This window comes from Tenrec ecaudatus, chromosome 11 (assembly GCF_050624435.1).
Source record: "Tenrec ecaudatus isolate mTenEca1 chromosome 11, mTenEca1.hap1, whole genome shotgun sequence".
Taxonomy (NCBI): domain Eukaryota; kingdom Metazoa; phylum Chordata; class Mammalia; order Afrosoricida; family Tenrecidae; genus Tenrec; species Tenrec ecaudatus.
The window spans coordinates 102,388,628-102,411,486 of NC_134540.1; the positions used below are offsets into that span (position 1 = coordinate 102,388,628).

The 22,859-nt window shown below is 41.5% G+C and overlaps 1 protein-coding gene across 4 annotated transcripts in view; it reads left to right on the plus strand.

Moving 5' to 3' along the window:
• FGF14 (fibroblast growth factor 14) overlaps positions 1-22,859 on the plus strand; it is a 750,493-nt gene that overhangs the window by 507,286 nt on the left and 220,348 nt on the right. The window contains exon 1 of one of the 4 annotated variants that reach the window (XM_075562605.1): positions 19,466-19,658. The exons of 2 other annotated variants lie outside the window; for them this stretch is intronic. In XM_075562605.1, coding sequence (XP_075418720.1) covers positions 19,466-19,658 — 193 coding nt within the window. Of the gene's footprint in view, positions 1-19,465; positions 19,659-22,859 lie in introns of those variants that run through there. One more of the 4 variants, XM_075562606.1, reaches the window with a different exon arrangement.

Below are 22,859 nucleotides of genomic sequence, written 5' to 3' on the forward strand. Positions count from 1 at the left end.
TGCAAGAGAACATTGGACATTGAATAAGGAAAACCAAAGAAGAATCAATCCATTTGAATCTTCTTATAGGATCCATTTTCATAAATCTTCTGCATTTCAAGCTCTTTGTTGTCCTTTGAGAAAATAGACCAAAATTGCCCTTTTAGTTTCCAAGTAAAACAAACACCAGAACCATCTGAGTTGACATCATTGCCTTGATTGTAACTGATACAGCATATCTCCTCAAAAGTCACGCCTTGATTGTCCTTTTGTGTTGTTGAAGCCACCTTGGCCATAAACTAAGACCACTGTGCTTATGAGGAAAACCTGTCAGCAGCCAATCACTGATTACAGACATGGATAAATACACTGTGTTTGGAATAAAACTGGGCATATCTGAACTGGACCCCAGTACTAACATGTTTTTGTTTTCTTCTTGTAGGTGTGTAGGGGAAAAATCAATCTTTTACATTAATACTGAAAACACAGGAGCCGTTGTGGGGTAGTGATGTATGTTGGCCGTGAGCCGCAGGGGAAAGACAGGACTTTCCACTCTCATAACGAAGTACCGCCTGGGAGGCCCACGAGCAGTTCTGTACTGTCCTCGAGCCTCGCTGTGAGTCAGTCTGGACTTATGGCAATGCCTTTGTCTATTTTTTTTGTTTTGGCTTCAAAATACACACAGACCCTATCTTGGGTACCTTTGCACTTGAACGCCACCGTTCTCAGATTTCCAGTGGATAGAATGAACCCCCACCCTCTCTTGCACCCCCTCACCATTGCTCTGCTCTTCGGAATCCATTGTTGTCGGCACTGTGTCCATCCATCCATCTTGTCGAGGGCCTTCCTCTGTGTGGCTGCCCCTCTACTTTACCAAGCCTGGTGTCCTTTTCCAAGGAGGAATCTCTCCTGATAACATGCCCAAAGAATGTGAGACAGCATGCTTCGTTTATTTAACATTACATATATAAACCGAACTCACCGCCGTCGAGTCGATTCTGATCAGAAGCAGAGACAGCGCACTGTTGGATAGGGGATTGGAAAGATAAGAAACCCAGGCAGGAGGAGGGCGGAGCTGTTCCTTTCTTAGTCCCTTTAGTATTATGAGTATTATTATTTTAAAAACATCCCCGGAATAACTAATGTCTACCAGGCTCTGGGAAGAAGGATTTTCCCTGGCTTTCAGGAGCTCTGTGCTGGAAGTTTGGGCCCATCTGGGAATCAAGGAGAAGATTCCCAAGGGGCCTAAAGAGCTGGGAGCTGGTGGCATGGGTTTACATAGAGAGGTTAGAATGAGCCCTCAAAGAGGAAGAAAAGGGTTGCTTCACAACACAAAGTTTGGTCTTAGGAAATCTGGTTTATCTCTGCAAAATGGGCCCTGTGCATAGAAAGCAACAGTCAGGTAGCCGCTCTGGCACAGGCCTAAGGCCTGAAACCTAAACTTTGAAGTGTAAAGATATGCAAAATAGCTGTTTGTGGGTAGTCCTAAATCCCGAACATAAATGAATCTGATTGAACAGAGCTGTCTTACTGAAGCTGACTGCATCCATTAGGTATCTTGGAGGGAAAAAAATCTGCATCCATTAGGTATCTTGGGGGAAAGAAATCTCTGCCACTGGGGAAAGATGTATTTCCTGATATGTCTTGGTGCTTCACACATATTATATGGGGTGAAAGAAAGCCTGTAAGGTCAGATAGCTGCTGTTTGGGATTCACAGTTGTATAAGTCCAGGTAGACTAGAAAAACAAATTCATAGACACTCATACATAGAAGAAAGAGCTTTATATACAAGATCAATTGAAACATCCAAGCCCAGTCCAGATCAAGTCCTTAAGTCTAATATTAGCCCACATGTCCAATATCAATCTGTAAATTCCTCTTCAGACTCACGAAACCCAAGCAATGAAGCTAAATGCAGGATGATCACAGGCCAGCAGTGGAAAGTCTTGTGGATCCAGTGGCAGTGGAAGCATCTCAGTGCTGATAGGGGTCTCTACCTGGCTCCTCCAGCTACACGGTTCTAGCATCACTTCATGTATCTTCTCAACAGGAATGTCTCACAGGAGGTGTACCTGTGTCCCACCTCCAGTGAGCTATTTATCTCCATGGTGCCTCCAAATGACGTCATCAAGCTGGAATTGGCAGGCTAGACTCCACCCCTCCACAAATTGACACCAGAGTATGTAACTCCCACAACAGTCAAAGACTTTCAAGCTTTGGTACTTTCAGCTCGGGAAGTTCATTACAAAGGTATAGAACTTGCGGGAAGGTGAGGAGAGTGACCATTTAAAGGGGGCAAAACAGGCAAAAACACAAGCAAAGAGGAATTTACAGAACAGGTCTTCTTTTCGGATTCTAAAATCAATTTTACTTAAAAACTTACGGTGTTCTGTCTGAAATATTTTTTTCTATATGGTTTCCCCCTCCTCTGCCCACATCAAATCCAGAAAAATATTCCTGATTTCTTTATATTCGTTACTAAAATGATACCTTTTATTTAGTGTCACCTTAGAGAGTAAAGGGAAGTTCTTACTAAGAACCCAAACTCCAACCCAATCTCCACTTTGTGTCATGTCTGGTGATCCTGGAGGATGTAGTAGAAGTGGTTGTTAGGGTTTCAAAGGCTATAAATCTTTACGGAAGCAAGGACAAGCATCTTTATCCCGTGGAGCCTTTGGTGGGTTCAAATTGTTGACATTAAGACTTAACCTTACTTAAGGAGTCAGTATAAAAATGTTAACGGAAAGATTAGCCATCTACTACCTCTACCACCACCCATGGCAACTGATTCAATTGTGACCCATAGCAACCCTCTAGTTCACTGCTATGGAATCAATCCTAACTCCTAGTGACTCTATAGGACATAGAACTGTTCCCTATGGGGACAGACTGCCACGGTTGTTTCTGTGGGGTGTTCAAGGATGGGAACTGCTGACTGGTGAACAGTCCAATGCTTAACCACAGAAATGAAAATTCCGTGGGGAATATAGAGAAACCAAGAAAGATTTTCAGGATCCATTTCCTTCATCTGACGGTAGCCTTAGGCCCCACATCTCCTCTTGTTAGCATCAAATGCCCAGCTGTAGTTTTGCTTAACTTGACTCTGACAGCAAATCTCAGGAAAGCCATGTTATAAACTCAAGAAATTAAATTCTACATGAATTTATGTTGGACTGAGAAAGTGCATTCGCATGATCCACAGGGGTGCATAATGGCTTTGTTCCCATAATAGCTGAGAATTGCTGCGCATTTCCCCCCTGAGAAATGCAATAATTAAAGTGATAAGAAATTCAGGTGAGCAGGTGGCATCAGAGGAGTTCAGCAAATGACAAGATGTGATTCTGAGCAAGGAGTAAAGCAACAGGGGACACGGGAGCAGGTAACAGCCTGGGATTCAATCAAATAAACAGCTGGTGTTAAAAAATTATATTTATAGAAAACTGTATTTTGCTCAAAAAATGACATTCTGGAGCAAATACTCCATCTATGGTTCTGGGTTTCACAGATGATACTCCAGTGCTGGACAAGGTGTTTTTGTTTTAAATAAATGTTTGAGGTAGAAGGTCAGAGTGGTAGCCTGAAATACAATTCCTCACAATGAAAACACTCAGCTCTCCAGAACCTGTGTGTATGTGACCTTCTATGATAAAAATGACCTTGAGGTTGTGAAGGATCTTGAATTGTGGAGATAACTTATCCTGGATTACAACAATATAATCACAATGTTATGCATATAACCACAAAGGTCTTCCTAAGAGGGAGCTGGGAGGGTGAGAGTCGTTATAGGATATGTGATGATGGAAGCAAAGGTTGGAAGGAATTAGGAAGGGGCCACTAATCAAAGTATGCAGGTGAGCATGAAACCCACGCCTCAAAACCCAAAGCCCCTGCCCCATAGGGTTTTCAGGATGTAAATCCTATAGAAGCAGACGGCCACATGCTTCTCAAACTGGGAAGCACATGTGTTTGAACTTTCAAATTTGTGGTTTGAAGTTGAGCATTTTAACTGTGCCAACAGGATTCCTTAGGTGATGTTTAGACGTTCAAAGAAAAACACAGATTTTTCTCCTTAGAATTCCCAGGAAGGACCAAGCTTGACAATGTTTATCTTTTGCCAGGTGAGACCAATTTTGGAATTCAAACCTCCAGAATAAATTTGTGTTCCTTTAAACTGTCACTAAATATAACTCGATTAAATGAGTATAGATTTGATTATAACATACTTATATAGAGAATCTTCTCACTGAAATTACAAATGAACATTATTTGATCAAAATATTTTTGCAGATTAATTTATTTTCTATCATTAATGATATTCAATACTTTTTATCAACACAGTGGTATATTCTGAAGTAGAATGAAAAATAAAATTGATTTTATTATTATAAATTACTTAAATCAGGGGAAGATAGGTGGATATTCCGCTCTGAAATTATATGGGAAAGGGTTCACATTTTGTTTTCATTTTAATGTGAACATCTGGAGGTCAGTGAGAACAGTCCCTCACCATCCGTCAACGTATCGGCCACATTCAAACTCATATCCAGGGGCAGTGAAGCTACAGCAGCTGCTGCTACCAATCTGGTATTACTTCTGTAGAAGGATGCTCACAAATCTTTGTTACCAGTAGTTTATACTTTCTTTAATGATTGAAAATATTAAGTCACTTACAATTCCTTCCAGGGTTTGTAATTGATAGAAAGTGGTTGCGTGCCAGCAACAAATATATTTCATAGATCAACCTGTGGCTGCTTGAAACCTTCATTTAAAATACTTTAATGTTCACCTCCTAGCTTCATAGGAATCTAGAAAAAATGGAACATCAAAAACAAAGTGGAACACATAAAGATTGATATCCTGGGTTTAGCCAGCTGAAATGGTCAAGTACTGGTCAATTTAACTTGGATAGTCATATGTAGTCTTCTATGCCAGGAATGGCAAGTCAAAGGCAGTGACATTTCACTAATCCAGAAGAATGTTTTATGATATATCATAATAATTTCAATTATAAGGTAATATCCATGTGTCTACATGGAGGTCCGTGTGATGTCATGATTATCAAAATTTACAAACTAATTAGTAATTCCAAAAATGAAGACTGATGATTAACAGTAAATGGGATGGGAAATTTGGCAACAAAATAGAAGGATCAGCATTTTGAAAATATGATCTTCCTGATTGAGATAGTTAAGGTTTATTGTGCCAACCTGCCCGATAAACACATGTGGGATTAATTGAAGGGCAGAGAGATAAATGGCTAGGTGAGCCTCGCCCTTCTGGTTCTCTGGTCTCTTGCTCTCTGATGGACCAGTTTGTGGCTGCCTTAGCTGGCAAGGCTCCCTTCCCTCGGGCTATCCCTGAGGAGAAGCCATATGGACTAACCCTGATACAGCCCTGGGTGCTGGAGAAGCTGTGTGGGGACCCCGGCCAGAGGTGAGATGCTTATACTGCTACTGGATTCAAAGACTTTCTACTCACTGGCCTGTGATCCTCCTGCACTTGGTGTCATTGTGTGTGTTTTGTGAGTTTTGAGGAGGACTTTGTAGATTGGTGTCAGACATAAGGGCTAAGTTGGACTTATGGGCTTGGACTGGTCTTGGTTGGGATGCTTTCTGAATGTATACTACCCCATAGATAAAACTCTCTCCTATAATATTAGTTTCTGTGGATTTGTTTCTCTAGTGTACTCAGACTAACACAATGATAGAAATGATTCCTGGAGAGCTCATCACAGAAGTTTGTATGCCTGTAACTTATTCATTGCAAATACTTTCCCCCCCCCCCACCAATATAAATGGTGACTACACAAGTGGACCTTGCTAGATGAAATATGCATAAATAAAATTAACTGCACCTGTGTCAAGAGACGATGGAAAAGTTCAATAGCATTAGTCAGAATGAGGCTTTGGGCCAAATTCTGAACATGCCATCAAGGGTTCCTATGAAAACTCAAGGTTGAAGCTAATGAAAATGAAGACAATTTATGGTGCTGGGGCCAGCCTCCCAGACCTCTCCACTGGTTCCCTCCTCCACGGCCCCAGCACCATAAATTAAGTGGATTCCTGCCCTTCCCCGAAAAGTATGTGTTCCAAAGGACGACATTGACTCTGCAGCTCCAGGAGATGGACATATATGATCAGAGCACACGGGAGCAGATGAAGGGGCAGGAGGAGAGAGTGGAGCACAGCCTGGCCTACCAGGCCATGATGATGATGTTCCTGAGTAGAGCAGCCAGTCCACAGAGAGAACAACATGGCTGGCCCTACTATGAGACATGATGCCCCTCAGTGACTAAGGGCGATACAGGGGACAGCACCGGAGACACGGTGTGGGAATTGCACCTGACCTGATCCCACCACACCGAGGCAAATCACTGGAGGAGTGCAGCGGAACAGCAAGGGAATGGAGTGGCAAGGTCCCCAGGGAATGCTGAAAGTGGACTTTGGGGCCAGGGCGTGGTGCCCCAACAGACTGGACTGGAAAACGCTCCTAAGGGCCAGCAAACGATCCCTGAACTAACTACAAGCTTTTCTCTTGTGAAAAAAATAAAAAATAAAATGAAGACAAGTCTGTAAGAGCCAGAGTACCACTTGAGCTTATCCCAGATGAAAATAGAGATTGATACATTAACAGAGAAGTTGTGGGATCACAACAAAGACATTAGATATAAAGAAACCAAAGGGTCATTAAAAAGACAAGAAAGATCAAAATGAGTGTGATAGAGACACTGAAGTTGTTCTTCAGTTTAGAGTACAAATGAGTAAAGAAATGTCTGGTCAGGTAAAAATAGTGAACAGATGATTTATAAAGGGTTGTTTGAGACATCAGGATTGAAGGAAGACTTATTAACAACCTTTAGGCAAATCTTGCTGAGAGTGACGACATGTTGGGGCAGTTACTGAAAAGATCTAATAAGACAGTCTGCAGTGTAGATTACAATCCAATGTAAAGAACACGGGAATTCACACAGCTGGATCGACATTATAAACAGAGAAAAGATTGAAGTTTGCAGGACTTCTTTTACTTGAATCCACTATCACAGCTCATGGAAGCAGCAGTCAAGACACCAAATGAAGTACTAGGCAAATCTTCAAAACTTCTCTTTAGGTGTTAACAAGTAAATATATCTCTTAAAAGGACTAAGGTGTCCCTGGCCCAAGCCACGGTATTTACAAATACTTCATGTGCATGTGAAAACTGGAGAGTACACAAGGAAGGTTGTGATTGTTAGCTTTTGTGTCAACTTGGCTGGACCAAGATTCTCAGAGATTTGGCAGTAAAACCAGGTAATCCCCCATGATGTAATGTGCTATGAACATCCAATCAATTGTAAGAAAATCGGGGTGGAGTGCAACATCCTACCGTACAGGAGTAGGGTCTACTCTGGAAAAGCTTTCTTTTTGCTGCATCCTGCACACACCTCCTCACCACCTTCTTCTTGGGAGACAATGGCCTGCTCTGTGGCCCTGAGGATCTTGAGGCCATAGCCTTCCATCTGACCTGTCTACAGTAGATTCATTCCCCGCTGCAGTCTCAAGCTTGGTGAGCTGGGCTTGCATTTATTCATCTCCGTAGAAAGCAGTCTGCTGTGTTCCTTCCCATCTTGGGTTCATTTGCTTCTACAGCTGCTCAAATCAGCATATGCTTTTAGCCTGACATGTAGCCGACATGCCTAGAGTGTGCCATCTTCCCATCTTTATGCAAATTTATACACACAAACACAAACTTCACTGTTTCTTTTCTTCCCTTCAGACACAAAACAAACCATTGCCTTTGAATCGATGCCAACACATAGCAACCCCTTAGGTCAGGGTAGGACTGCCTCTGTGCATTGCCAAGATTAACTCTTTACAGGACCAATTGTCTTAAAGACTGAAGATGCTCCTGTTAACTTCAGAACTGATGCCTTTGCGTTAAGGGTGTTGGTAAAAAAATGTTGAATGTATCATGGGCTACAAGAAGAATAAACAGAATCTGTGTTAGAAAAATCAGAATGTTGCTTTTTAAAATTTTATTCCAATAAATCATTTTATTGGGGGCTCTTACAACTCTTATAACAATCCATACATCAATTAGATCAAGCACGTTTGTACATATGTTGCCACCATTTCCAAAACATTTTCTTTCTACGTGAGCCCTTGTTATCGGCTCCACTTTATTCCCCTCCCTCCCTCCCCCCACCCTCTGGACCCCTTGATAATTTATAAATTATTTTTATTTTCATCTTTTACACTGTCCACTGTCTCCCTTCACCCATGTTTCTGCTGTTCATCCCAGGGTGGGATGGGGTTAATACACTGATCATTGTGATCATTTTCCTCTTTCTTCCCCTTCTACCCCTACCTTCCCCCACTCTATGGTATCGCTACTCTCATTAGTAATCCTGAGGGGTCTATATGTCTTGGATTCAGTGTCCAGAGCTCTTATTTGTACCAGTGGAGATGCTCTGGTCTAGCGGATGTGTAAGGTAGAACTGGGGTCATGATAGTGGTGGCAGGAATCATTAAAGAATGAGAGGAATGTTGTGTGTTTCATTGGTGCAATACTGTACCCTGGCTGGTCTTCCTTGTGACCCTTCTGTGAGGGGATGTCCATTCAAACCCCCTTCTTTCACATAAACATGGTTGTTTATTTTGGGTCTTCTGATGCCTGACACTTCTTCCATGTGGACTTGTTGCTTCCCAGCTAGATGGCCACTTGTTTAACTTCAAACCTTTAAGACCCCAGATGCTGTGTCTTGTGATAGCCGGGCACCATCAGCTTATGCACTCATTTTGTCTTCAACAATCATGTTGGGAAGGTGAGCACAGAATGCCAGGTTATTAGAACAAAGTGTTCTCGCTTTGAGGGGGTACTTGCGTAGAAGCCTAATGTCAGTCTGCTATCTTATTACTTAACCCAGTGGTTCTCAACCTTCTCATGCAGCTGCCCTTTAATATAGTCCCTCACGTTGTGATGACCCCCAACCAAAAATGTTTTTGTTGCACTTCATAACTGTAATTTTGCTACTGTTATGAATCATAATGTAAATAGAAATATCTGATATGCAGGATGTATTTTAATTGTTACCAATTGAACATAATTAAAGCAGTGATTCATCACAAAACAATATATAATTATATATTGTGAAATATTTATTTCTAATTACAAATAAGTGAAATCTTGTTTTGAAGCATGGCATAGCTTGAGTAACAGTGTTCACATTGGGTACTCATACGTGGACGGATGTGCATGTGGGTAGATTCTTCTGGAAACTGATAGAGGAGTGGTGCCTCGGTTCCTAAGATCATTGGAAATATGTTTACCGATGGTCTTAGGTGACCCTTGTGAAAGGTCCGTTCAACCCCCAAAGGGGTTGCGATGCACAGGTTGATAACCGCTGACTTAACCTATAAATATATGTACATAGAACTATATCCCCATTGTTATATATTAATTAATTTACATATGTACATGCCTATGTTTATACCTCTATACATGTCTTTTGCCTCCTAATTCTGTCCTCTATATCCTTTGATTTTCCTCCTTCCCCACTATCATGTTTGACCTTCATTCTCCTCTCTGTACTTCCTCTTGGCTACATTGCACTTGACTGATACCAGGCATTCTGTGTCCTCCTCGCCATCAGTTTTACATCTCTTGTTCCCTTGTCCCTGGGTTTGTTGGCTCCCCACACACCCCGTTCCCCCGGATCTTCCTCTTCCCTCTCCCCCAGAACAGTAGGTCCCATTTCTTTCTCTGCGGGATTGTTTATCCTGCCTATTATGCATATATCTATATATATTCATGAGAAAAAAAATAAAGAAAACATCCTGCGAATAGTTCCAGGTCTGTCTGCTGACCCTTTTGAATGATTTCAGAATGTTTCTTAACGTGAGAATGATGACAGTTTGTCTCATGGAATTTGGGCAGGTTATCAGTAGGGACTAGTCCTTGGAGAAAGATCGTGTTTGGTAAAGTAGAGGGTCAGTGAAAAAAAGAAAGAATTCCAAATGACTTGTCAGCACAGTGGCTGCCACAATGGACGGCAGTACAACCAGGATCGTGAGAATGACAAAGGCCTGGTAGAGTTTGCTTGGCTGTGCACAGGGTCACTGTGAGTCAGAATAACTGGATGGAACCTAAAAATAACTATAGCTTCATTAATTTGCCTTTTAAATTGAGTGAAGGTCAATAGTATCATAGACAAAGTAATATATTGATTTTGAACTGTTTTTGCGTGGCATGGCATTCACTCTTAATTAACTTGTTGTATTTTTATTCCAAGTGTATATTAACATTGTTTTGATGTTCCTCCAAGTGATTATAAAATGAAAAGAATTTCAGTATTTATTGAATTCCCAGAAGTGTTTTGTACATATTTCTAATAAAACCTAAGTCTAAGAGAGGATAAGAACATAAATAAAAATGTTATTTTTAATCTATGCAGGATCATTCTCAATTATGATATTTCTAAAAAAGTAATGATGGACCTTGATTTTTTAGTACATTATGTGTTTGTGCTTTTGAAAGAGGCCCTTGTGGTGAAGTGGTGGCTAACTGAAAGGTCTATGGTTCTAACCCATTAGGGAGCCCATGAGAGAGAGAGATGCCAGTCTGTTTCTGAAAAACTTTATAGAAGCCATGTGAGGTTATTCTGTCCTGGCCTATAGGATTGCTATGTTGAAACCAACATATTGGCGATGTTTTATTTTGATTTATTTGGTTTTTTGTATGTTTTGTTTTTGTCTTTTTTGAATTTTTGAGTGCTATTTTAGATTTATGGCAAAAGTTCAGAAAGCTCCCATTCTTTCCCCTACTTCACACAATTTTTTGATAATTAACATTTCTACTAATGTACATTTGTTGCAACTGGTGAACTGATGTTTACACATAATTATGAATATTTACTAAAGCCCATAATTAATATTAGAGTTCACAATTTCTGTTGTACTATCTTAAAAGTTTGAACAATGCCTAACAAATGCATGGCAAATGCCCCCCACTGTTGATGCCTACAGAAGAAATTACCACAGTGACAAGGTCATATGGTCCCTTTACTTATCATTCTAACTCGTGGAAAACACATCTTCTCATGGTCTTTAAAGCTTTGTCTTTGCCAGGATGGCTCATTGTTGGACTTACACCATATGTAGTTTTTCAGACAGGCTTCTTTTAGATGGCAATATACATTTAATATACATCCATGTCTTAATAATAACTCATTTCTTGTTATTGGTAGGTAATATTCCATTGTATAGATATGCCTAATTTGCTTACTCATTCATCTATTCTAGGAAAATTGGGTTCTTTTGTATTTTGGAAATTGCGATAAAATTGTTATAATTGTCTATAGACTTTTGGTGAACATACATGTTCACCCCATCATATGGAAAGAAGATACTGAGCTTTGTTTGAATCAACCACACTGAATTTGAAAGTGATTCTATTGCTCTGTATTCCCAACAGAAAAGAATTAGAGATTTTACAGTTCTGCATCCTTGCAGACACTGAGTGTTGACAGTGTTTTGGGTGTTTGATCTATTCTTGTAGGTGTGTAGTATTGTATCATTTTCTTTTTTGTTTTAAGTTCATTGTATATTGTATGTCTGTATATTTCATTTGATAAGTTTATTCAGGTCTTTTGTTCCTTTGATAAATTCAATTATTTACATAATACTGAGTTTCAGTCATCTTGTATAGTGTGGATATCCATTTTATTAAACAGAGATATAGTGTGCAAATATTTTATCCCAGTTTGAAACTTGTGTTATTTGCTTAATTGACTTTTGCAGAACAGATGTTTTTAAATTTAATGATATCTGATATAGAATTGTTTTGAGATGTACTTTTCAGAGACCCTCATATTTTATCCTTAATTTAAAATATGTTTAAATGGTGAAAATGTCTTATTCACAGAGTAACACAAGTGAGTATATGTTTCAAGTTACTTGGTCTATTGAGATCAACAAATAAATGAACAGGAACTATTTGGGAACTTTCCATTTTGAACCTATTGACCCCTCTAATTTAGGGACACCAAGAATTTTAAAGAGATAATTCAAAATTTAGATGTTGCAAAGCATTTAGCATAAATAAAAGAGCAAAATATGGGGTACAACAGAGCTGAGAAGGATTTGAAGGTATAACTGCCATTTTCAGACATACACCACCACAATGATGCATTTCAATGATTCTCAGGTGCACATTCTTCTGAAGTATAAACACTTCTGAAATTTGCGAGCATTTCATTATCTATGGCACTCATAGTTTAATGGGCAGTTGTCTTTTATTTTCATTTCGTGGTGATATATGAGGTGATGGCGTACCTCGTGTTTTCTTAGATTTGACGAATTAGAAAAGTTGACATGTGGCTGTGACAAGTGAGGAATTTAATGAAACATGGGAAGACATACTTTGGGGAAATTAAGTTAAGGCATTTAATAATGACATCTGGATACAAACTGTATTCTTTAGAGATTTTCATTTGTTTTCTTGAAGTATAGGTGAAAACAAAGGTATGTTTTGTTTTTTTAGCAGACCTTGCAAAATCTTATTTTTTTTGAAAAGCAAGCAATTTATGCGACGAAACACACTAGAACATAATAAAAACTCAGAAGTCAAGAAAAATTTCTTTATAAACCATGAAATCAATAACCCTAGGCAGTTTCTTGCTTATATACTCACGTAACTTTAAATTCCTTTTCTTTGATATTTATAGAAAATGCCATCAAATATGTTCATCTGGTTATCAATTCTATGATGGATTTAACATAATGATTTTAAACTGGACACATTGTGACATGATCACAAAGATCAGTCACAAAGATCAGTAATACGCTCCTTTCCAAATTCAAGAAGAGTCAGTCTCCCATCTTTCAGTGAGCTCTGACGGTCTCATTACTAAAATATCAGACTCAAACTGCATGTCATGCTGTGGCGAACCTAAGCCATCAAGCAAAAGCTGAAGTAATCTCTATAGATCTTACTTATTGGGTTAAGGCTTTTTGTAATCCAAATAGAGATACTTTTAGATATCTTACTGCTTAAAGAGATCAAGTAGCTTGGCATGGGGTAATTCATCCCTGACAGACTGGGATAAGCAAGATTTCCCTTCCTCTTATTTGGTATTAACTGTCTGTCTTTGTCTATATACCTAACTTCTTAATTGTTTCTTTTGAAATGCACCATTTATTGAACATCTACTTTGTGTTTGACACTATTCTAAGAACTGTAAATGTAGCAAAAAAGAAACAAAAGGGTACCCTTTTTATTTGCATATAAAAAGATGAACACAGCTCAAGAAAATTACAAACAAATGAAGCACCCATTGCTATCAAGTTGATTCTAGTGGGCAGTAACCCCACAAGACAATGTAGATGGGATCCAAGGGATTCTCGAGGCCCTACGTCTTCATCAAAGATTTAGCTAATCTTTCTCTTACAAAGAGACTGGTGGGTTCAAATGACCCACCTTTGGATCAGCTGCTCAGTGTTTTTGCCACAAAGTCACAAAAAGTTCTTAAGGAAAATATGTTTAATTCTTTAAAAAAATTTTTAATGTTACGTAGAACTTCAAAGCAAGAGAGGGAAAATGGAGCTCTGATGGGTTTGAAAGAGAAGCCCTCAAATGAGAAGGTCACATGTAACCAAAGATTGAGATGGTGTGTGAGTCTGGAGAATAACAAGTAGACAGGTTGGGTGGTACCGTGCATGTCGGTCGTCCAGCCAGAGGATGATGGTGACTTGGGTGATGAAGGTGGCAGTTAAGACGGTGAGAAGTTATTATATTCTCGGTGCATTTTAAAGATAGACTGGATAGATTCTTGTGGGAAGAATTTTATATGAGATATTATAGAAATAGGTCAGTTTACTATACCAAAGTGTGTGGGTTGGAGGAGTAAGGAGAATGGAGTTCCCATTGCATAGAGTGAGGAAGCTATAAGAACAGGCTTTTGAGAGGAGAAAAATGGCTCCTTAGGACATTAAATATGAGATTATATGAATATACCTTTCTATATACATGCTACACATTAAATGTTTGTATTGGCATTACAGAAGTGTTTAGAAGGAGCTGGGTCCAGCCTTAATTGGGTATGAAGAGAGTAAAAAAACTTTCCTGCAGAAGAGATCAGCTAATACCTAAACGAATCTACAAGCTCCATGATGACCTCTGACTTCTACCATTTTTTTTTAACTTGTTGGCTTATATTCTAAAGTGTTGCAAAGTACTTTTTCTCACTGTAGTGGAGTCATGTTGAGCTCATAGTGATCCTACGTAGACAGCAAGCATGTCTGAAACTGTCGATCTTTCCAGAAAGTCTTGCCCTTCTTCATTGGAGGGCTGATGGGTTTGAAATACCAACTTGCTGTTAGCAGCTCAACACCTAAGGTACAGGGCTCCCTCAGGCTCCGTACAGTACAGAAAGAGACTAAGCAACAAACTGGACATTGGATACGTGAAGGCTCTGTTATGAAAAATTAAGGAAGAACCCATAGTTGCCATCCAGTATCTCAGTGTATAGTTACTGTTGTGAATATTTTACATATATGTTCTCATTTAATTCCCCTATAGATCAGCTTATGCCACTTTGCCAATTTTAAGAAAACACAACTGGAGATGCCTAGAGATGTTAGATAAATTACCCAAGGACAAACAATCAAACTTCTGTTTGACTCACTCCAATTGTAATTCTAGCTACCACTTTACATTAGGAAGGAATGGGATGGGGAATAGAGAATAACTGTGTTTCAAGCAGAGTGACTGTCATATGTAGAATGTGGTGGCTGTGAGGAATCAGTTAGTTAGTTCCAACCCACAGGGAACCGATGCAAACAGAAGTAAACACTGACCGGTCTGCACCATCCTTACAATGATTCCCATATGTAGATGTAGAATGAGGGGTCCAAAGGAAGCCAGGCATTTTCAGGAGATGTGTAAGTCCAAAGCAGTAGTGAGATAATTACTGCTTGCTGAACTGGTGTTTGTATCATATGAGTTTTAAAAGCATTTTCTCATAGGAATTCATAATAATCTTTGTGAGGTAGGAAAATATTTTTCTATGAGCACAATGGAATGAGTGAGAACTAGACTGAAATTTACAAATTAGTTAAAAACAATCTGGGGGCTCGAACTCAGAATTCTTTCCCCAAAATTCAGACTGTCAGATATATTTCTAACATTTCTGATTATTTAAAATAATATGGTATATCTATTTAGGGCTGCTTGTATGTGTGTTCGTATAATATGAAAATTAATATTTACAAATTATGTATATATACACACATGTATTATTCTATATACACATATAATTTTTAGATATTCATTTTCACCTATATGTGCAATGGAAAGTACTTTACAATATGGAAATGATTGGTCTGGAATGAGATGATAATCATCGTCATTTGTTGAACACTTAAGATGCACCAGATGCTGTACGATGATCTTTACATTCGTTTACTAACTCTAACCTCACAAGAGTTGATTAGGACATTCTATCATCATCTCCACTTTAGAGATGCAGACGTTGGTTGAGGCTGAGTGAGTCCCATGCAATTTGCTGGCATCGTCAGACACCTGGAAAGTTACCCAGTGGAGACATGAACCAAGCGTTCTGAAATCAGAGGTCAGACTCTTATCGTTTTAGTCAGAAGCTACACGTACTCGGTAGTGCTTCAAACGCTTGTTGCTATAAATGGTCAGTGGTGAAATCGACAGCTCAGAAATTATTATCGGACTTGAAATAAAGTCTGGATTTGCTCACTGGCCCCGAATCGGGTTTCTCCCTAGCTTTCATCACAGCTTAAGACAGCAGATGGCCCTCTTGCGCTTTCTTTCGCTTACCTCTGTCTGTAAACAACTCTGTAGAGTTTTGTGAGAAGTAAGAGGGGGAAAAAAAGCAGGGATTAAGCTAAAAGACCTTGATTATCTCAATGCTACACCCACCCCCATGCTTCCTTACAACAGGAAGCCACGTTAAATTGAAAAGACCGCTTGAGGCTTGTGAAATTCACAGTCTAAATAGACTTTCAGACTGAGAAGTCTGCTGTTCCAGGCGCTGCACCATGGGTCTGCATGCATCCTGAGCAACAGCAAGAAAACAAAAACAAAAAAAGAAAGGGGTAAAAAATTTTTTTGAAAACGCCAGAAAAACAGTATTCTCCATTTACCAAAACGCTGAAAGGCTTTTTGCTCCATGTGTGTGATGAATGTGGTAGAAGCTGTGAGGATTAATTTTCTTTCCGCCTTGAGATTGGGAAAAGTGGAAAACGGGAGTGTCAGAGACACTCACAGCTCTCCCTCCTGATACTCAAAGGAACTTGCTTCCGCTGGGAAAGATGAGGCTGTGGCAGGATCCTTGTCCGTGGTGCTGAATGCAGCCCGGTCTAGAGGTATCTGAACAAGGAAAGGGAGGGTCAGAGGCTGCCAAAAAACAAAGGTCACTTATTACACAATGGTTTGAGGCAAAAACTGCATTTAAGAACATACCTGGGTGGAAAAACATCAATACCACCATAATAACAAGTAGCATGATTGCATTCTTTTCAAATTAATTTATTGGCCTAGGCTTTAAAGAGAAAATGACAATAGCAGCAGCAGCAACAAACCTTCCCAAGCAAACTAGGTTATATTGGTTGTGGGAACTGGACTAGACATAATAAAGCATTTTGCTTTATTAAAACACTGGCTACAGAAGCTTTAGGTAATTCTTCTTGCATTTTAAACTAATAAAAAATCCTATCTAAAGCTTCCGAAATATGTATGTGATGGAATCAGGAGTAGATATCAGATAGGTCTGAACTCAATGAATTCGAAGTAAGATATATTGTGTATGTGCTCATCATGCAGGTGGCCTATCCTTAGTAACAGGAACGGAGCAGCCCTATAAAAGTCCACACTTACCAAAGTGGGATTGGAACAAGTCTTGTGAAATAGAAAATAAGGTAGAGAAAAATGATTAATGTGCACCTTTTATCATTTTTACTATGTTATGGTTGAAGGGTTAGGCATTTTGGAAAAATACAATTGTGTATTTAAAAACAATTATGGTATTTTGCTGATATGGTACAATGAATAAGGGGCTATCAACGTACAGATTTCACTCACTCACTGCCATAGAGTTGATATCAACTCACTCTACCTTATAGGACAAGGTAAAACTACCTCTCTGAGTTTTTGAGATTGTACCTTTTTAGAAAGCCTCCTCTTTCTCCTGCAAAACAGCCTTATGTCTTCGAACTGCTGACCTCATCGTTAGCAGCCCAATGGGTAAATACTCCATCACCAGAGCTCTTTCCAAAGCACCCTATTTAGTATTGAATATTTTATGCATAATGTTTAGGCCAATGATATTTGTATTGGACCCAAATGTCCACACTCGCGTTAGAACAAAAGACTTTTTAATGTCTATGGAATAATTACAAGAAATTGCAACGGAGAAGTAGTTGGTCATAGGGAAACATTGTGGATCCGTTCTGTGGGTCAGCAGGTCTCCAGTGGCTTTGTAATCAGCTGTTGGCTCTATTGTTCTCACTTGTCTGGGTGTGATTCTCTGTAGTAGTTTTCTGTCAGCTTCTGAAACAAAGAGAAAGTACGTGTTGGTTCGCAACTGTTTCCAGGGCTGCCAAGTGAGGTTTGCCTCTCCTCTGTCCAGCTCCAGATGGATTCTTACAGATCTCTTGATTAGTAAATGAGCTGTCACTCCCCTGCCCTTCATACTAGACGTCCAGGTTTTCATTTACGTTCCTTTAGCTTTCTTCCTTGATAACCGGACCAGTGAAAAAAGAAGAGGAAAGAGTCGTAAGCCCTGAGCCAGCCCTGCTCTGGGTGCTGTTCTGTCCCTCGTAGTGGATCCTAGTAACAGTACTCTGCAGTCATCCAAGCATAGTGTTTTCCCGCAACTGCCTTGTTCCCAGGTGCCGGCCACAATCTCTCATCATCCGACCCTTTTTATGTTCAGCTATCGGAGACAGCACACTGTGGGAACACAGAAGGAATCGGGGGTGGCCGTGGAAGGCGCCCTCTGACTACTGGATGTGAATTTCAGACTCAGACCGTTCTGAGCACTTTGCTCCCTGATAGAGCTTTTTTTACAGGAGAAATGAAAAGAGCCAGAGACGCCTACAGTCAAGAACTGAAATATGGGTCTCCCCAAGACTGATTTCCCTTGGCTATCACGAGAATATCATACCACACTCACACACACACACACACACACACACACACACACACACACACACACACACACCTTAATATTTCTGCGACCACTTCCTCAATATTCCCCTGGGCGCTATATCCTGTCTAGCTGCTGTTTTGGACCAGCCACCACCGGAACTGCCATCTCCGTCAACTGCTAGAGAGCAGAGTTGGCAAGGGCTTTCTACATGGCTTCTTCTCTCCGTACCCCTCCATGTCCTCGTGTGCAAGGCCAAGCTGAGTCGTCCAGACAGCAGTAGGAAGAGTCCAGCAAGTTGGGGTGGACTCGGCGAAGAGTGGAGCCCCTCCTTCCTCAGGATACACTCGCCTCCCTTCAGTCTCCAGCCCACCCCCTCCTTTCTGGCTTGGGGGTGCTTCCAGCTGAAGGGATTAGCTGGGAGGGCGGAAAGCACCTTGCCCTCCTACCGCAGCTGAGCCCCGTGGTCTAGGAGCCCTGTGCAGCCCTGGAAGCAAAGGAAATCAGCGAGTTTTTCCTCTTAAGAAAAAAGCGCGCTGATCTTCCTTCCTTTCTCCTTTCGGTCCAGCCTCTTCGCGCCTTCCTCCACCATCTATCCTGGCGCGCACGCTCTCTTTTTAAAAGAATTGGAGATCCCGATTATATGCACTTTTGTTTGGGGAAATTGACATGGGGGGGATTCGGTGGGGGCCGTGGCGGAGTCAGAACGGAGCACTTTGATTAGACAGCTCCAGGGGGAAGAGTGCCCTCTCCAGATGCTGATTTCCAAAGCCCTTGACAATCACCGGCACCAGCCAAGAGCTCGCGGCGGCGACAGTGGAGGCTAAGCCGGCCGGTGGGCAGCGCCATCCCCAGCCCCGCGCGGAGACCTGCCCAGCGCTCCGTGGACAGACCGGCTTCGAGATCCTGCCGGACCTCCCCTCTATCCGGTAGCCAAGGAGAAGGCAGCCAGCTCTTTCTTCTCGGAAGACGCGCCGGACCCAAAGGCAGCCCGAGTCGCAGTGGCAGACCCCGAGAGGGCTCCCGCGGCGAGCGGTGACCGGCAGCGTCTGCAGCAGCCGCCCCACTGCTGGCCTTCGGCTCTACCGGGAGCTGCGGCGGACCCAAGCTCGGGCTCCCGGGGCTCCCCGGCTGCGCCCTGGCGCATCCTTGCGCCTGTCGCTGCGCTGGGCGGAGAGCCATGGGTCCTAGTCAGGACTGAGCTCCCCTGGTCCCTTTTCCCTCTGCTTACCCGAGGGGTGCGCTGTGGGCTTCGCTGTCCCTTCCCTTGCCCTTGACCCCAGCTCCCCTTCCCTCGGCCCTTTTCCTTCCCGGGACCCATTGCCCGGGCCACCATGGCAGCAGCTATCGCCAGCGGCTTGATCCGCCAGAAGCGACAGGCGCGAGAGCAGCACTGGGACCGGCCTTCTGCCAGCAGGAGGCGGAGCAGCCCCAGCAAGAACCGGGGGCTCTGCAATGGCAACCTGGTGGATATCTTCTCCAAAGTGCGCATCTTCGGCCTCAAGAAGCGCAGGTTGCGGCGCCAAGGTCTGTGCGGGTCACTGCTGGGAGGGGTGCCCTCGGACCTCTTCCAATGCCCCTCCTGGCCTACCCTGCAGCCCCTTCTCTCTCTCTGCTCCACTTCCCACCCCACCCAAAGCTCGGGTTTCCCTTCTGAGGGCGCCTTCCTTTGGGAGCTGGGGAGCTGCTCTCAGGCAACCTGTAGCCACTGAAAACTCAACCTTGCCAGGCGCTGGCAAGTTGTTGGCTTGCTCCTCGCTGTCTGGCTCTGGCTCTGAGTCTCTGGTGTGCTGGGTCCAGGAACATCTGTTTCTACTTGGGGCTTCCCCTGAGGATGGAGGCCAGATCAGATCACCTTCTGATCATAGACGAATAGGAAATAATCTTCCTTCCAGAAACACCTTGGGGTCCTCTTCCCTGCCCCCTAGACTAATTTCCAGCTGCCAGCAATGTCTGTCTGTCTAGCCGAAGTTGGCTTCCCTGGTCTCTTGGAAATCTGCTTGGCTCTCAGCAGGCAGTGGTATAAGGAAGAACGGAGCATGTGTGTGGATCAAGGGTTAGTTCAAATGATATTTACCTGAAACCTGGCTAGTGGGCAGCATTGAGTGCTCTGTGGCCCCTCAGCCTTGTCTTGGGATTGGAGCTGGGCAGAGGAGCAGAGAGTATGGAGAATGGGCTAGAACTAGGGGACGGTTGCAGCCCATTCCCAACGTGTGTCAGGTTTAATTGAAGCACCGACAAATTTCATGAAATAAAACCGGCAGACACGACCTAATGGGGACTAGAAAAGTTACCTTAATACACATTATTGGGAAAAAAACATCCTTGTCCAGTGTGACCACCTTTTGTTACTTTTAAAATATCAGGGTCTGAAAAGCAAGCCTCTCAGCAGACGGAGCCCAATGGCTGGTGCTCCTCTATCTGCTTGCTTCTTTATCCAGTTGCTAAGGGAGATTGTTTTGAGAGCTTGTGGGGTGTTCTGTGTAAGAAAGGGATTGCTTGCTTTTCATAACCAAGTGGGCTTGGCAGGAAGCATCCAGGAATATATTTACATTAATAGGAGTATGTGTTTGCCTAGCACGTTATATTCTCAGGGCCCAGCTGTGTTTGTTTGGAATGGCCTGTTGTCTCGAAGACAGAGAGCGGAGCATACGTTACACATGTGTATTTATGTGAGTATGTGTATGCATGTGTGTGTTGTGTACACATTTACCAATTTCTGACCAAGAATGTCAATGCTTACTGTTTAAAAGGATAAAGCTCAAGATTCTAAAAGGCGAATCACTCACTGCACTATTAAGATCTCATAGATTACTTGTTCACAGAGTCAAGCTTAAGAGGATGAGGAAAAATCAAAGTTGAAGCGTGGGACAAAATAGAAATGTAATACAAGGAACTTCTTGATGGAGGCTTCAGAGATATTGGCACTTTCTGATGAGCGTGCAAGCTATTAGGAAAGGTTTTCCATTTGAGTCTAGAGACTTACCCAGCACAGCCAGCTCAGTTGTTTTCAGCCCTGGTGGTCCGGCGAGTGCCATGTTATCATGACTTCACAGTGTCTTTCTCTCATCTTCTTCAGATTATCTGTTAAGGTTCAGCTTTCATCCAGTGAAACTCTAACGTTATCCATCTAGTGAAAAAAAAAGATTTCTTCTCTATATAAGTGTCTTAACATAAATTATGATGGAAATGTATCACATGCATCATTTAAATAGATCACCAATCGTTTATAAATTGGAGCAGTGCATTTTTTTAACGCATTGGGTGGCGAAAGAGGGTTAGCTTGACACTCCTGAATTTGAAGAGCGGTCTATTTTTTTATTGTTCCAGTTATAGAAAGATATATAAGCTCTCTAGTCACCTATTTGTTCATTTTTAACCCCCAGTGCTATCTTAGGATTGATGAGTTTAAAATTTCATGTCTGGATGCTCTGAAGAAAAATACATCTAAGGTGATTTTGACGACCTCATTTTAGGGGGAAGGGAGTGGAGTATTTCATCCATCTTGTCTTATACTCCCCTAGAAGAAATATATTCTTTCATGAGGGTGAAGTTTAGATTATATATGTTTCTTAAAAGAATCCTTGGTGGTGCAGTGCTTGAGGCACCTGACTGTAACCAGAAGGTCAGCAGTTCGAGCCCAACAGCTGCTCCCAGGAAAAAACTGTTTTTAAGTTATCAGGAATTTATTTACTAGTGCCACTGATTCTAAGAAAAATAAATATTAAAACTTTATATTATATAAATTACATATCAATCTCTACTTATATAATTTGTATGTAATAGTCTATAATCATTTTAGTCATATAATATTCTATGAAATATTTTAAGCATACTTAATTTTCCCCCAAATCTTCAGTTTGTATAGGAAATGCCCCCAGGAAATTTAACAAAAAAAATCCTTATTAACTAAAAATAATTTAGGTATGACAGCTTCATAAATCGTTATATTTCAAACATGTTAATTTGACAGATAGATACCTATATGCCAGATCCCATCCCAGGATGTAGATGGAGAGCAGTGACAAGGACAGATTGAGCCCTGTCCACCATGGAGCTTGCAAGCATGGGGTAGAAAATGACATGAGGGACCACACTAATTAGAAATTTTAAAATGGTATAAAGCAAGTGAGCAGAGGGTTGAGATAGAGACTCATAGAGGTGAAGGTGATGGGTGAGAAATCTAATGAGATGAAATAATCCAGGTGGGCCACAGGGCATCTTTCGGTTGGAGCCTGAAATCTGAGAAGGATGGAGCTATTGAGAGAGCAGGTGGCAGTAGCTATTGCATGGAAGCCAAGACTGAGAGGGAGGGAAGTCTTGATTCTACTGGGCCAAGTAACAGAGATACTTCAAGTACAGTCAGGTATTACGAATTTTGCTCTGTTGCAATGAGAATACAGACTGGCTCAACATTCTGAACTTTAAGAAAAATATAGATTTTAAGTGAATGTGTTTTGATAGTATATTATGTAGTGATTTACTTAACATAAAGAATATAATTATCAATCCACTGTGAATAGGTGTTCTACCTCCCTACCCCACCAACCTCTATCTCCACTAGGTGATTTTCATACCAATCAATCATTCTTATGAAGGGACAGACACATAGCATATGGTTTCTGGTGACAGGGGTGCCTTCTGACCCCTTCCTACTCGGAAAACTCCACCTCTTGCCACGCCTTCCCTGGGGCTACCCACTTTAAAACAGATGCATTTTTTGCTGGT